The sequence below is a fragment of the Engystomops pustulosus genome, chromosome 4 (genome assembly GCF_040894005.1).
Source record: "Engystomops pustulosus chromosome 4, aEngPut4.maternal, whole genome shotgun sequence".
Classification (NCBI taxonomy): domain Eukaryota; kingdom Metazoa; phylum Chordata; class Amphibia; order Anura; family Leptodactylidae; genus Engystomops; species Engystomops pustulosus.
Window position 1 is genome coordinate 81,178,554 of NC_092414.1, and position 13,051 is coordinate 81,191,604.

Below are 13,051 nucleotides of genomic sequence, written 5' to 3' on the forward strand. Positions count from 1 at the left end.
AGTAAGCCTATTTATATGCATGTTGTGGATTTTTTTTAATGAAGCAGTAGGCTTTGGATATACCCTTTCTTTTCCTCATTACATTTTATAATGACTTATTCTAGATCTATAAAATGGCTATAATACAGGCGGTCCCTGACCTTAAAGGGAACCTGTCATCAGCCATTGGCCTAATAAACCGTTAACAGAATACTGTCATGCTGCTTAACAACTTATAGTTTTTGTTCCATTCATGGTCCAGTGTGGTGGCATTATTTAGAAAATCAGTGTCGAAGTGAGCTGTAAATTGGTTGTTTAAAGAAGGAGGAGAGTTTAATACTGAAGTCAAGTTAGATAACTCTGAATGCCTCCTCCTCTGTAATTAACATCATGCATTTGACCTCAGGAGATCTGGTTAGTAATGTCTCGGGATGCAGGGCCTTCAATTACAGTGAAGGGGCTTTCTTAGGAATACAGAGCTTGACTTCAGTGTTAAAATCTCTGCCTCCTTGACTTAATACAATGACTTTACATCCCACTTCAAAGTAGATTTTCTGGATAATACCACCATACTGAGTCATGAAAGAAACATGATCTGGAAAGACTTCAGCTGCTTGATAACTGGCAGTGCATTATTAGGTCAGTTTCTGCTGACAGGTTTCTTTTAAGGAAATCCGACTTATAGATGACCCCTAGTTATAAACAACATCTCTGCCTACTGTAACCACTGGTGAAGATTTCTGGCTGTTTTACTTTAGACCCAGGCTGCAATGATGAGCTGTAAGGTGTCTGTAATGAAACTTTATTGTTAATCCATGTTCCCTTGACAGCACAAAATTCTGAAAACCCAACTCCTGTACAACTCCTCCCTCCTGCTCCTTCACAGAAGTCACAGCCTAGTGAGCTGACATCAGTGGGAGAGGGAGGAGCTGTACAGGAGCACAAAGGTGGTGGCAACCTGCAGTACAGACAAGTCATGTGTTTTTTGAAATGCATCCAAACCAAAGCCCAACCCCTAGGACTACACAAAGGATTCTGTCAGGGTGCAAGGTACGTTATAACATACATTTATATTGTAATGCAAAGGCTTAGAAGAAACAGAAAGACATATTTGCACTGCAGGTGTGATGGGCTTCTACAGCCTGTCTTTAGTGAAAATGAAGTCCCTGATGGCAGATTCCCTTTAAAGGGAGATTGTCTAAGGTGCAAAAAAAGGGGCATTTGAGCACTTGCACCATGAAAAGTCACAAAAAGTAAAGAAAAAGGCAAGCCAAAAGTTTAATACATGTGTCCCAAAGAGTATTATTATAATAATTATTATTAATTATTATTATTTCTAGAGTACCGTTAATTCCATGGCTCTGTACATTCAACAATGGGTTCCCATACATTACAATAAGACAAGAACAAATAAAAGTACAAAAGATCTGGAACAAGTGGGAGGAGGAACCTGCCTGTGAGGGCTCACAATATATATCGGAGAGTAGATGAAGAAAACATCTTTCATAATTAATACAGACATTACATAGATAAGTCACTTATTAAAAATAAATTCCTCCACAATTCTCATATTTATGAGCTATTCAAATGGTAGGTCACCAATATTAATATCTTGGAAAAAAAAAAGAGACAGTTATCTGGCCAATCCCCATCCGCTTTCTGGTCACATCTTGACGAACTGCCTCCTTGGCTATTTACAGTAACCAAGTACATTGGAACTAGGTAAGTTGCAAAACAGGAGCAGGACAGGGATGGTTGGCTGAAATTTCAAATTTTGCTATGCTATTTTGAGACTTAAAATGTAAAAAAAACAACCTTTTTTTACATTATTATACATAGGTTCCATTCTATATGTAACTGGAACTAAGGATTTATGTCTTCTGCATGTGAGGTGACTTGGATTCTAATCTGAAGTGATTGTGCTAAAATCCTCATCAAAAGTGTCCCAATAGTAAATAGCCCAAAAATGAAAGTACAGAAATAGGAGGCCACTCACCAATCTTCAATAAGTCTCCTTCAAGAATGATGGAAGGGAGGACAAGCAAGGAGCCTGTACCGAGGAAACTGACTGTTAAGCACTTCATCTGGGCTCTCCCCCTTTACATCTTTAAAGGGGTTTTCCCAGGAAAAAAGTTAGGGCCTTACTTGCTGATCGTGGGGGTCTCTATGACAGGACCGCCACAGATCACAAGAACGGGGGTCCGATCAGGTCCAAGGTACCTCCATTGGACCCCTTGTTGTTCCCCGAGATGAGCGGAACAGACAGGTGTGCATGTTCGTTCTGCTCAATTCCTCTCTAGGGAGCTGAGGGAGTCCCATTCTTGGCAATCTCCGTAAGCTCCATAGCGATGAATTGAGCAGAACGAACATGCGCAGCCATCTGCTCCGCTCAACTCGGGGAGAAACGAGGGGTCCAGCTGAGGTACCTCAGACCCCAGATTCACATGATTTGTGGGGGTCTCATCACTGAGACACACAATCAGCAAGTGGATAGGGTCTAACTTGTTTCCCAGAAAAAAACATTTAAGTGTTGTCTCCTGTTTGTATGTATAACTTTTAAATGAAGCAAGAATAATTATTAAAGACTGGTGTTTGCCATCCTATACTTTTCTTTTTGAACTTTATATCAAGAAAGATATAAAGAAACAGCAAAGAATTTAGAACCTGCAAATAATGTAATGATATGGACACAAAGCTTAATAAGATTACGTATAATCATGCCATAAGTGTGACAAGCAATTAAATCTAGAACATTCTGTCCTGTACATAACCATGCCAGCATAAAGAGATACTTTGTAATTAAAAAAACAATGACCTTGGAGGCCATATTCCTTACTGAGCTGCCCAAGTCTCGCCTTCTCTTTTTTTCCAAACAGTCTTCCTATTGAGGATTTAATTCCTTTCTTCTTTGGAGCTTTGTGGAGAGAATCTTGACTGCTGTTGGCACTCACTAGACCCAGGACGTCAGGCTCAAGTGTTGCAGACAAACTTCTGTGAAAACATATTAAATATGGCCATTCTAATAAATGGCAGTAGTACTACTTCTACTAATTTATTTAAATGCACAAGTATATATATAATATGGACATTGTTCTAACTTAGACCTTAATACGCTAGGGCATTGATCGCAAACCTTTTCACTGAGTGTCAACAGGGCAATTACACTTCTTGCTCCCTATTCTGTCACAGCTGTCAATTTTGCCAAGGGCACCAATACAGTAAAAGAAGGATTATTATAATAGCATCCATCAAGGGTACCCTGGACACAAAGAACAGTGCGCCTGGAGCAGGAGCTGTAGTGATAATCCAGCTCTGTCCACACATCTGGACTCCTCCTGTCATTCCTGGCAGCCAAGGGTGTTTTGCTTCAAAATGGTGCCAAGTTTGGAACGTCTTGGGCTGCCTGAGACTGCAGGAGGAGGTCTTGAATTTTGTTTGGTGAATGCTGTTCTGGGGTGAAGAGGGCTCCAAGAGACACCTTTGGCACCTGTACCATAGGTTCTCAACCACTGCTCTAGGGGCTTATACATACTGGAATGTTGGCTGTATGGCATTGCCTGGGGCCTAAACATTTGCCGTGCAGCGCCATACTAGCTCAGAACCGGTGTGTGTGGAGATGATTGCATCTAGATCTAATGCTTTATGACAGAAAGCTGTTTTATACAAACTACCTAAAAAATGTAAGCATGATAAACTAGGGACACTTACTAATAGATACAGACACCCTGACTCTCCCAGCACTTCCCCCTCCCTCAGCCTGATGTAAACTCACTGCTGTGCAGGAATGTTCAGCACACTTTGGGAGGGGGAAGTGCTCTGAACACACAGAATGTGAAGCTACAGCACAGAGGGGCTCAGTTAACACCCCCAAAGTCCTTCTGGCTCATTAACATCATTTTAAAAGTTGATTTTAGAAGGAAGGATGCCATGGATAGCAAATATAAGAAAATTACCACTGTCACAATAAAAGGTTAAAGAGTGCAATACATGTAAGTGACGGTCGTTTCAACCTTTCGCAAGCCAGGAAAGAAAATGGATTCAAAACTATTCATTTTGAGCAGGTATTACTAGCCATTCCCTTCATGTTGGGATGGAGACAGTCAAATGAAGCACAATGGGGACCCGGACATTGTCAGAAGGGGAATAGCTGGGTATCAGTGGAGGTGAGCACCGGTATTTCTTTTATTTTAAAAGCATTTCTAGCTTCCTGCCCCGTATATTTATGCCTAGAACTATGTGTACACATATATATATATTTTTTTTCCTTTAACCTGAAGGTTTTCGTATAGTTTTACTTACACTCTGAAATTGTGTCAAAGAAGGAAATACATTTTAGATTTGAGAGCCAAGATAAGCAATTTATCCAGTCTGAAATTGTCCATATCTCACCCTCTGGCATCATTGTGATATGAAGATGGTAGAGTATGAGTCATCCTGAGAGCACGCGGTGTTGAAGGAGGAGAGGTTTCACATTTTATGGTGGCTTTATCTTCACGACCATCTTCCTCTACAACTGCAATCTAGACAACGAACAAATTCAATAAAGCTTTATTATCATCCCCGCACGCTCAGTGTCAGTAAATGTTTCAGTGATATGTGCCTACTGTTCTTTTGTTACCTTTTTCAAACTAATACCATTTCATATAGTACTGAAAAGCAATATTATATTATATATATATACATACACACATACAGGCAATATTATTTATACAGGTAGTCTCTGGGCTGCATACAGGATAGGTTGTGTAAGTCTGTTTTTAAGTTGAATTTGTATGCAAGTCGGAAATGTATACTTTATAATTGTAACCCCAGCCAGAATTTTTTTGGTCTCCGTGACAAGTGGATTTTAAAAATGTTGGGTTGTCATTAGAACCAGGATTAACAATAAAGGTTCATTACAGACACCTTTAATAAATCTTATAGCTGTTTATAGAGCCGAAGGCTAAAGTACAAAAAGTTACCAACAGCCAGAGGTTACCATAATTTGTAAGTAGGGGTTTTGTGTAAATTGACAAAAGTAGGGGACCACCTGTATTGACATTTTAGATATAATAAATACTAAGAAATATAAGAAATAATCTTACTATGTTCATTTGTTTTTAACTTTGGCTGGCCAAAATTATAATCTAGAGAGAACATTAAACTTATCCTTATACATTAAGAATGTTGGTATAATACCTTTATTCTTAGTCTTTATTAATCTCCAAATGCCACATATAGGCAATAGATTGAAAAGACAACACAAATCTCAGCTGCTTATAGCATAATGTGTTATTGGTTATTATTGTAAGATTGTAATGTATTATTTGGTTGCTGCATAGAAGTATTCTGTAGGTTTGTTCTTAAGTTGAATTTGTATGTAAGTCGGAACTGTATATTTTATCATTGTAATCCCAGCCAGAACTTTTTTGGTCTCTGTGACAATTGGATTTAAAAAATGTTGGGTTGTCATAAGAATCAATATTAACACTAAAGCTTCATTACAGACGCCTGTGATAACTGTTATAACTGATCAATGTAGCCTAGGACTAAAGCACAATAAATTACCAATATCCAGAGGTCCGTTTGTAACTAGGGGTCGTATGTAAGTCGAGTGTTCTTAAGTAGGGGACCGCCTGTACTGTAAATTAAAGTCTATACAGGGGCTGTGTATTGGGAAAATGGAACTTTGACCAGTAGCAACATATAGCAAGAAACTTATCATTACAGAATTTTAGACTTTAGATAACATTATGACGAAAGGTGGAAAATCTCTTCAAGGAGTAGAGGTTGATAAATTTGATCTATTATCTGATCTTGTTTCTCTATAGGCGGTGTGTTTTCAAGGTACAATAGTTATTCCCAAGCATAATTCAAAAGCTTTTGACAGTAAGAAGGTGTGAGGAGAATGTATATAGGGGATGGCTCAAACAAAAAGCTGGTGGTAAAACAGAGATGTATGTTGGGTTATTCATATTTGAGAATAGCCACGTCTTTACCAATTCAATGCGGTCAGAGCCGTGGTAACTACCAATTCTTAAATTACATAATTCCTATTCACTTCTAAGGAAACTGTTAACGCAACTTCGACCACCTCTGAGTGCTGCAGACAGGGCTATTCTTTTCACAGTTAGATACGGTTGAAATAGCTATAAGCCTTTGAAGCATAACTGTAAATTTTTGTAAATGAATAGTCCAGGTGAAAATTAGAAACTTTTTAATAAATCGGAGGTAGATAGCTCTCTGCAAATACCATCCAACCTGCAAAACTGCTGGTTTTCGTAAAAACAAATAGCATTTTGTATGTCTATGAAAGGAGGCGAGTAAAAGAAACATAGACGAAGGCACATGTATCAGAATACCCCCACTCCTTAGCAAATTTCTACCAGCTTTATAGTTATAAAGCTATAAATAAAGATTAGATGTGAATAAAACTCTGGTGCAGATAGTTTAAAGTTACGTGCCGTGAGGTATATTTATGCGCCTGACTGAAGATCTGAGCAGTAAACTGAGCGGTTTAGTAGGCTGGGGAGGGCCAATATTAGGAGACAAAGACATTATCCTCTGACAAACTAATTATTTATGAATAAACATGGCAATAAACTTTAAATGTATTATGTTCTAAAGGCCTTATTTCTACTATTTAACCCCTTTACGAAGCAGCCAGTTTATAGTTTAAGGCTCAGCCCTATTTTTTTACCGCTGACACCCTGCGCTTCCTAAGTGCGTCAGGCAAAATTATGTGTTGCACAGATGAATTTTTTTGGCGCACCAACTAATTTTCTCAAGGCCACACCCCTTTTTCAGAAAACTGCCAACAAATGGTCTAAAACACATAATAAATATGGCGCTCTGCATTACAGGTGGAAATGACACCAGAATTCTAGTTGGGAAACAGCATTGTAAAAGTGTATGAACATGCAATTAAATTAACCCACTCTAAAAGGTAAGGACAATACCATATCAAATCTCATTCATTATCCTCAACCATTGGCTAGAGGAACAACAATGATCCACCACTAAGGAAATCTGTGGACCTAAAAATATCACTTCAAAATCACAGTAATAGGTTAGCAAAATATAAAAACTGCTATACATACCTTTCTTCGATGTTTCCGCAAATCGCTAGGCTGCATTTGGAGGAAAGAAGATTCAATATTATAAAATATTGAAATATGACATAAACCATTCTTTTTGGCTGCAAAGGCAGAGGAGGGTATTCATCACTTACTTCCATCTTTTAACAAAAATATTGAATTACTACTATGCCCATCCCTGCTAAATGGTTTATTCCACCTCAAAAAAAGACAACTTTGCATTAAAATAAGTAAAATAAACTTATCTGCCCCTTTTGCTCCTGTGCCGGGGCTTGATGCTGGCTCCTGCAGACAGATAACATGTTGTTCGTGGCCAGGTCACCAGTACAGCTATTCACTGGCATTAGCAGAGACACCCACAATAAAATGCTTTTTATGTAGAAGTTACTGCTATGATTGACGATTAGGGCTGTATTTAGGGTGGCGGGGGCTGCTGGTCAAAAAAACTGATGGAGGCTCCCAATTAATTTTTTTTTCAAATAAAGTACCGGTAACAATAATATTTCTACAGCCTTTTTCAGATAAGAAGGCGTCTACAAAACCTACATACACATCTAAGCTGCCCTAGAACCTCTTCAAACAAAGCTAAGTGGCCCCAGAACCAGCTCTTACACACCTCAACCACCCCAGAACCTCTTCATAAACACCTCAACTGGGTAACTGAGGTATGTATGAAGAGGTTGTGCGGCAGGACACCGAAATTGCGGTTTAGAAAGCAGGAGTGGTGTACCACTCCAAGATGGTGGGGGTCCCTTCAACCTGCTCGCTCACTGGTGGGGGCCCCGGGGGAAATGCCCAGGCTGCCCTCCTTATAATCCAGCCCTGTTGGTGATTGTCTGCAGTGTTTACTTGCCTCTGAACAGCAACTTAACCGACTAAAGCAGAACATGTGCCAAAACGGATAATCCCTTCACGTTTTAGCAGTTAATCATAGGTTTACATAGTTGGTCATACAATTGTACTAACAATTTACAATTCATAAAATGTCAGGTAATTTCAACCTATTATCATGCAAAGTAGCCAGAGTGAAAATCAAGGGAAGATTGCATATTTTACTGAATTAGACAATAATTCCATAAAATATTAGCAAAAATTATAAAAAAAAACTGAGGTAAACGATACCTCTTTTTCTGATATCAAATTATTTGTTGAAGGTCTTTGACTTGTTTTTATACAACATATGACTTTAACCACTCATAAAAATCATTAAGATGAAATCATGCCATTCAGATATTTACTGAATGAAAATAACTTACCAGTGTCATAACTCCCATACGATCCATCTCCCTTGCAGGGCTGCGAGGTGTAAGCTTGGGTGTAGAGTGTCCACTAGGAGGCGATGAACTGGCTAAGGATGAGGCGGTCACTGAGCCAGTAATAGAAGTACCTGGATGAATTCTGGCCAGATTAAGACCTTCCAAGCTCACACTGGCTACTCTGTTCTCTATCTCTTCTGCCCTCAGTTCTGTAGATTCCTTTTCCTCTTGAATGAGCCTGATGGAAATCATAATAAGTCACAATCAAGAAAACGGGCAAAAAGTAACATATGGGAAATCCATCATCAAAATCAAGAATGATAAACCAGTGGCACATACTTATAGATCCAGCCACAGTGACAGTGGTAATCTTCTTATATTAGTTATCCATGGCCCCCTTCCTTCTAAATACAAACTTAAAATTATGCAAATAAGCCTAAAGGGTTCTGATGGCTGTTACCAGAGCCCCTTTATTCTCTGGCTTCAGAGACTGTTTCACTATGCAGAACCTCTTACCCTCCTCCTCTGCAACCTCAAGACTTCAACCCTCCCTCTGTCTGCTGTAATCTCACTGCAGCAGAAGAAGTTTCAGCACAAAGTGTGAGGGGGAAGTGCTCCTGCATCATGTAACATCTTGTGAATCTGCAGCACGGAGGGCCTCTGGTAATGCCACCAGAGTCCTTATAACTCATTTTCATAATCTTAAAAGTTGATTTTAGAAGGAAGAAGACCATGGATAACAAATATAAGAAGATTACCACAGTCACAGTGCCTGGGTCTATGATTAAGTTCCCCTGGTTTATCATGTTTGATTCTGAGGGTAGATTTTACCTCAGCAAAATACAAGCCCCTTTCAGGTATGAAATATTCTTTCTAAAATTCCCTTTTATGTGAAAGGAATACAGATAGCTTCTTCTTTATGCCTATGTCGTCAGTTTCGTAGCTTCCAGAAGCACAATACTTTGCTTATGTGATCGGCAACAGGGTAAAATCTGGTGACAGGGGCTCTTTAACAGATTGGTCTGTGCCAAAAAAAAGAATCAAAGCAGTGTGGTGTGGCAACATTCCTTGTAAGTCGAGGGGACACAAAGTTGCGATGGGGGATCCAGGAGGCTTCACAAGTAACATGGAATTGCAAAGAAATCACATTCTGGTCCTTTTAATTATTTTTATTGGCCTGACAACTCCTTTAAAGGGGTTTGCCCATTTAATTCCCTTGTGATGTTTACACAATAAAGATCATTTTAACCCTTTACTTTGCAATTTTGGTCAGTTTTATTACTGTATTTGGTCCTATCACTAAGTGATGGTCAGTGTAAGATTCCAAAGTGTGGACTGGCACTAGCTGAGCAGACACTTTATGATTCCTCTGTGCTATGATATACTGTGTGCTGACAATATGCTTAGATTATCAAGCCCAGGGTTTATCTACACTTTCATCTAGCTTGTGAACATACTACTAGCATCTGACACATAGAAACAGAGAGATGAGACAAAGTCATGAGATGGATGAAAGCCACAATGACACACTCAGTTCTGCCAAGTCACCTAATCAATAAAACACACAGGCAGCACTGCAATGTCACCTCTCCCCTTGGATCAAAATTAATTGTGCTTGCAAACATAATTTTACAAATTTTTAACAGTATATCTAATTCAATATCTAATTTAATATCTTGCTCATCCTTTCCTCTACTTACTGCCATACTTTTATAGGAGTATCATAAGATGCCCTGTACTGTACTAAAAGGATACATGCCAAGATTTCATGCCCACTTATCTCATTACTCTCCCTAAGGAGTATGCGTCACTACTGTCTGCTGCCTCCTCATTCTATTGATGTACTTTGTATTCAGTGCTACCTCTACTGTATATTATCTTCAGAAATTATTGTGAAACCTGTTGTCTGTGAAGATTATAAATCCATAAAAGCTTAATGAATATCACATAACAGGGTATAAATTACAAAGATTTAGCTTTGTTTGAATATTTTTGTAAGTAACATGGCATTAAAATATTGTACTGAGATATCTAGTCTACAGTTGGAAGTCTGTTCCTTCTGGCATAGATATACAGGCGGTCCCCTACTTAAGAATAATTATATAAGAAGGTAATTTACTGTACTTAAGCATCAAGCTGCAATAAACAGCTATAACATTTATTAAATGTGTTTGCAGTTAAGATTTATTGTTAATCTTGGTTCTTATGATAATCCCACATTTCTAAAATCCAATTGTCAGGGAGACCAAATAAATTTTTGCTGGGGTTACAATTATAAACAGTTGCGACTCATATACAAATTCAACTTAAGAACAAACCTACAGACCCCATCTTGTACGTAACCCAGGGACTGCCTGTACTGGTTTGGTTTTAATCCTGCATCATGTCATAAGGCCTCTTGTAGGTCATGCTTGATGTCAAGGGATGCCATGCCTAAGAGAGATTTCAATTTTACAGTTCTCTTATATTACAATTACATACAGAAACCTTTGAAGTAGTGGGTCCTGGTTTACATATTTCGTATTATGTATTTCATCTAGGAGGTAGGCATCTAATTAAAGACATTTTTATTCACCTGGACTTTTACTAAAAAAAGGATCCTATAGATGGGAGGTGCACATGATGTAAGGTGCTTTCTTTGACCCAATAAGTTGAGTCTTGGAGTACCCAGTCTACATACCATATTGGCGGTAACAGTGGTAGGAACTCATAAAACAAACAGATTATACCAGAAAGTGAAAGAGATAAATACATGTGTCTACATTTTATTTTCTCTTCTCTTGTTTTCTTAAAAAATTTTTTGTAGCTCTCACACTTTAGCCCCCCTCCCCTTTCCCATAACAAGGAGTAAATATGTATCATCTTTCTTTTATCTACAGTACAGAGTAAGGTAATTCTCTAAGAATTCAGTTTTACCGTTCCATAATGGCAGCGGACAGATAAAAACTGATGTTGTGACAGGTCTATCACATGACCAGAGCATGAAAGACCACATTGGATTCTATGTTTGTTTTCTTATTACCAGAAAAAAATGTATCACATGTTGTGTTATTGCCAGCCAGCAGTACATTTCAGAAAAGTCTGGATAAATAATTCCCTAGGAATAATCATTCATATTGCAGAGTGTATCCTATATATGCAAGTGGGTTGCATAAGTTTTCATACCTCTTCAACTTTTTCTCATTTTTAAATATTACAGCAACAAATTAAAATGTAATCTATTGACATTTTTGTGATAAAATAAAGTAACGATTATCTGTGAAGCAAAGAGTAAACAAGCTTTCAAAAATGTTCAGAAATTAACTTATTAAAAATTGCATATATTTCATCCTATTAATCAATTCTTTGTAGTACCACCTTTAGCTGCAATGACAGCAGTTAAAGTAAGTGAAATAATTTACATGTTAAAATCTGGTCCATGAAAAAAAAAAACCTTCCTTTGCACCTGCCCTGGACCAGGTACAGATTTGCGCCAAAAAGGGCGAAAAAAAAAGTGAAATGTCGCACGGAACATCTAAAAAACAATGATACATGAGGCACACTGCACAAAGGTGCAGCCAAGGCGTACTTGAAAAAGAACAGCTAAAATTGCAAAAATGGCGCAAAAACGGCAAGTCGCTAAAATGTGCCCCATTAAATGGATATATTTTCTGAACTGAGACCTGATGTGATATTAAAGAGGAAAAACTTTCTTTTTGTTATCTGTAAATTTTTGTGTTACCTCCTGACATGTGTGTTTTCGCTTAGGCAAACCTACTTATTGCATTTCTCTTTTTGGCCTCCATGGCACTACTCCCTGACTTATCCCTGTGACTGGATATGTTTTCTGATTTCTCACTGTACTTCTCAATAAATGTTTGTTGAGCCATAAATTTACATTAAGGAATAGAGAGCTCGAAATAAAAAAATCATATAATGTACTAAAACTTTAATAGTGGATATCCCCAGTTCTGTGGCACCTAGAGACACTCTTTACTATGCCACCAGAACTGGGTTTATAAGCGCCACAGCTTAGAAGATATAGAAGTGAGCCCCTTGTATGATTTCTATATATGTGCTATCTGCACATGAGTATGTAGCGGTTAAACAACAAAGTTATAGCATTTAATGTTATAATTCAACTTTCAAACACAGAGAACAGGGAACCATAAGAATTGGCAGCCACTAGTACAAGGTCACCATAAAGAGGTTAGTGGGATGTGTGGTCAAGGTTCACTTTCTTTCACAATTTTTATAGTCATACAAGTTATCAAATTCTTAAAGTGAATAAAAAATTATGAATCATAATAAAAAGTTTATTTTGCAATCCAGTCAGAACTTTGTGCAAAAACATTATTGGATGACAATAAGACTACACAAGTTAGCATAACCTCATATAACTTCTTGTGTCATGTGTACCTAGCTTCTCTAAGAATAGGACAGACGCAGGATGTCTTTGTACAGCAGCCACAGGCAAAAAAAAGCTGAAATGTAATAAATAGAACTGGCTCAGAAACACAGTCAAGGTAGTTTAGCTTTCTGCAGCCACAAAAGTATAATTTCAAATGTCACCAGCTTGTCATGTTTCCACATTTGTTTCAGGTTCTGCTGGTGCTAGCAGACATGACATTTCAGTCATAGTACATGTACACTGCTATCCTGCCCCTAATGCTTGCTGAGCTCTGTTACAAGTAGTACTGTACATTGTACTCATGACTCAATAATGTTCAAAGAGTATATCAAGAACTGTTGAATGTAGAA

General features: G+C 38.1%; 1 protein-coding gene across 7 annotated transcripts in view; it reads right to left on the minus strand.

The window, feature by feature from the left end:
• The window catches only part of PPFIA2 (PTPRF interacting protein alpha 2), a 212,031-nt gene that overhangs the window by 33,938 nt on the left and 165,042 nt on the right, over positions 1–13,051 (minus strand). For 5 of the 7 annotated variants that reach the window (XM_072146502.1, XM_072146495.1, XM_072146501.1 and 2 more), the window contains 4 exons: positions 8,312–8,549; positions 7,059–7,088; positions 4,369–4,499; positions 2,795–2,970 (listed from right to left, as the gene is read on the minus strand). In XM_072146502.1, coding sequence (XP_072002603.1) covers positions 2,795–2,970; positions 4,369–4,499; positions 7,059–7,088; positions 8,312–8,549 — 575 coding nt within the window. The remainder of the gene's footprint in view (positions 1–2,794; positions 2,971–4,368; positions 4,500–7,058; positions 7,089–8,311; positions 8,550–13,051) is intronic. The other 2 variants (XM_072146496.1, XM_072146499.1) reach the window with 1 other exon arrangement.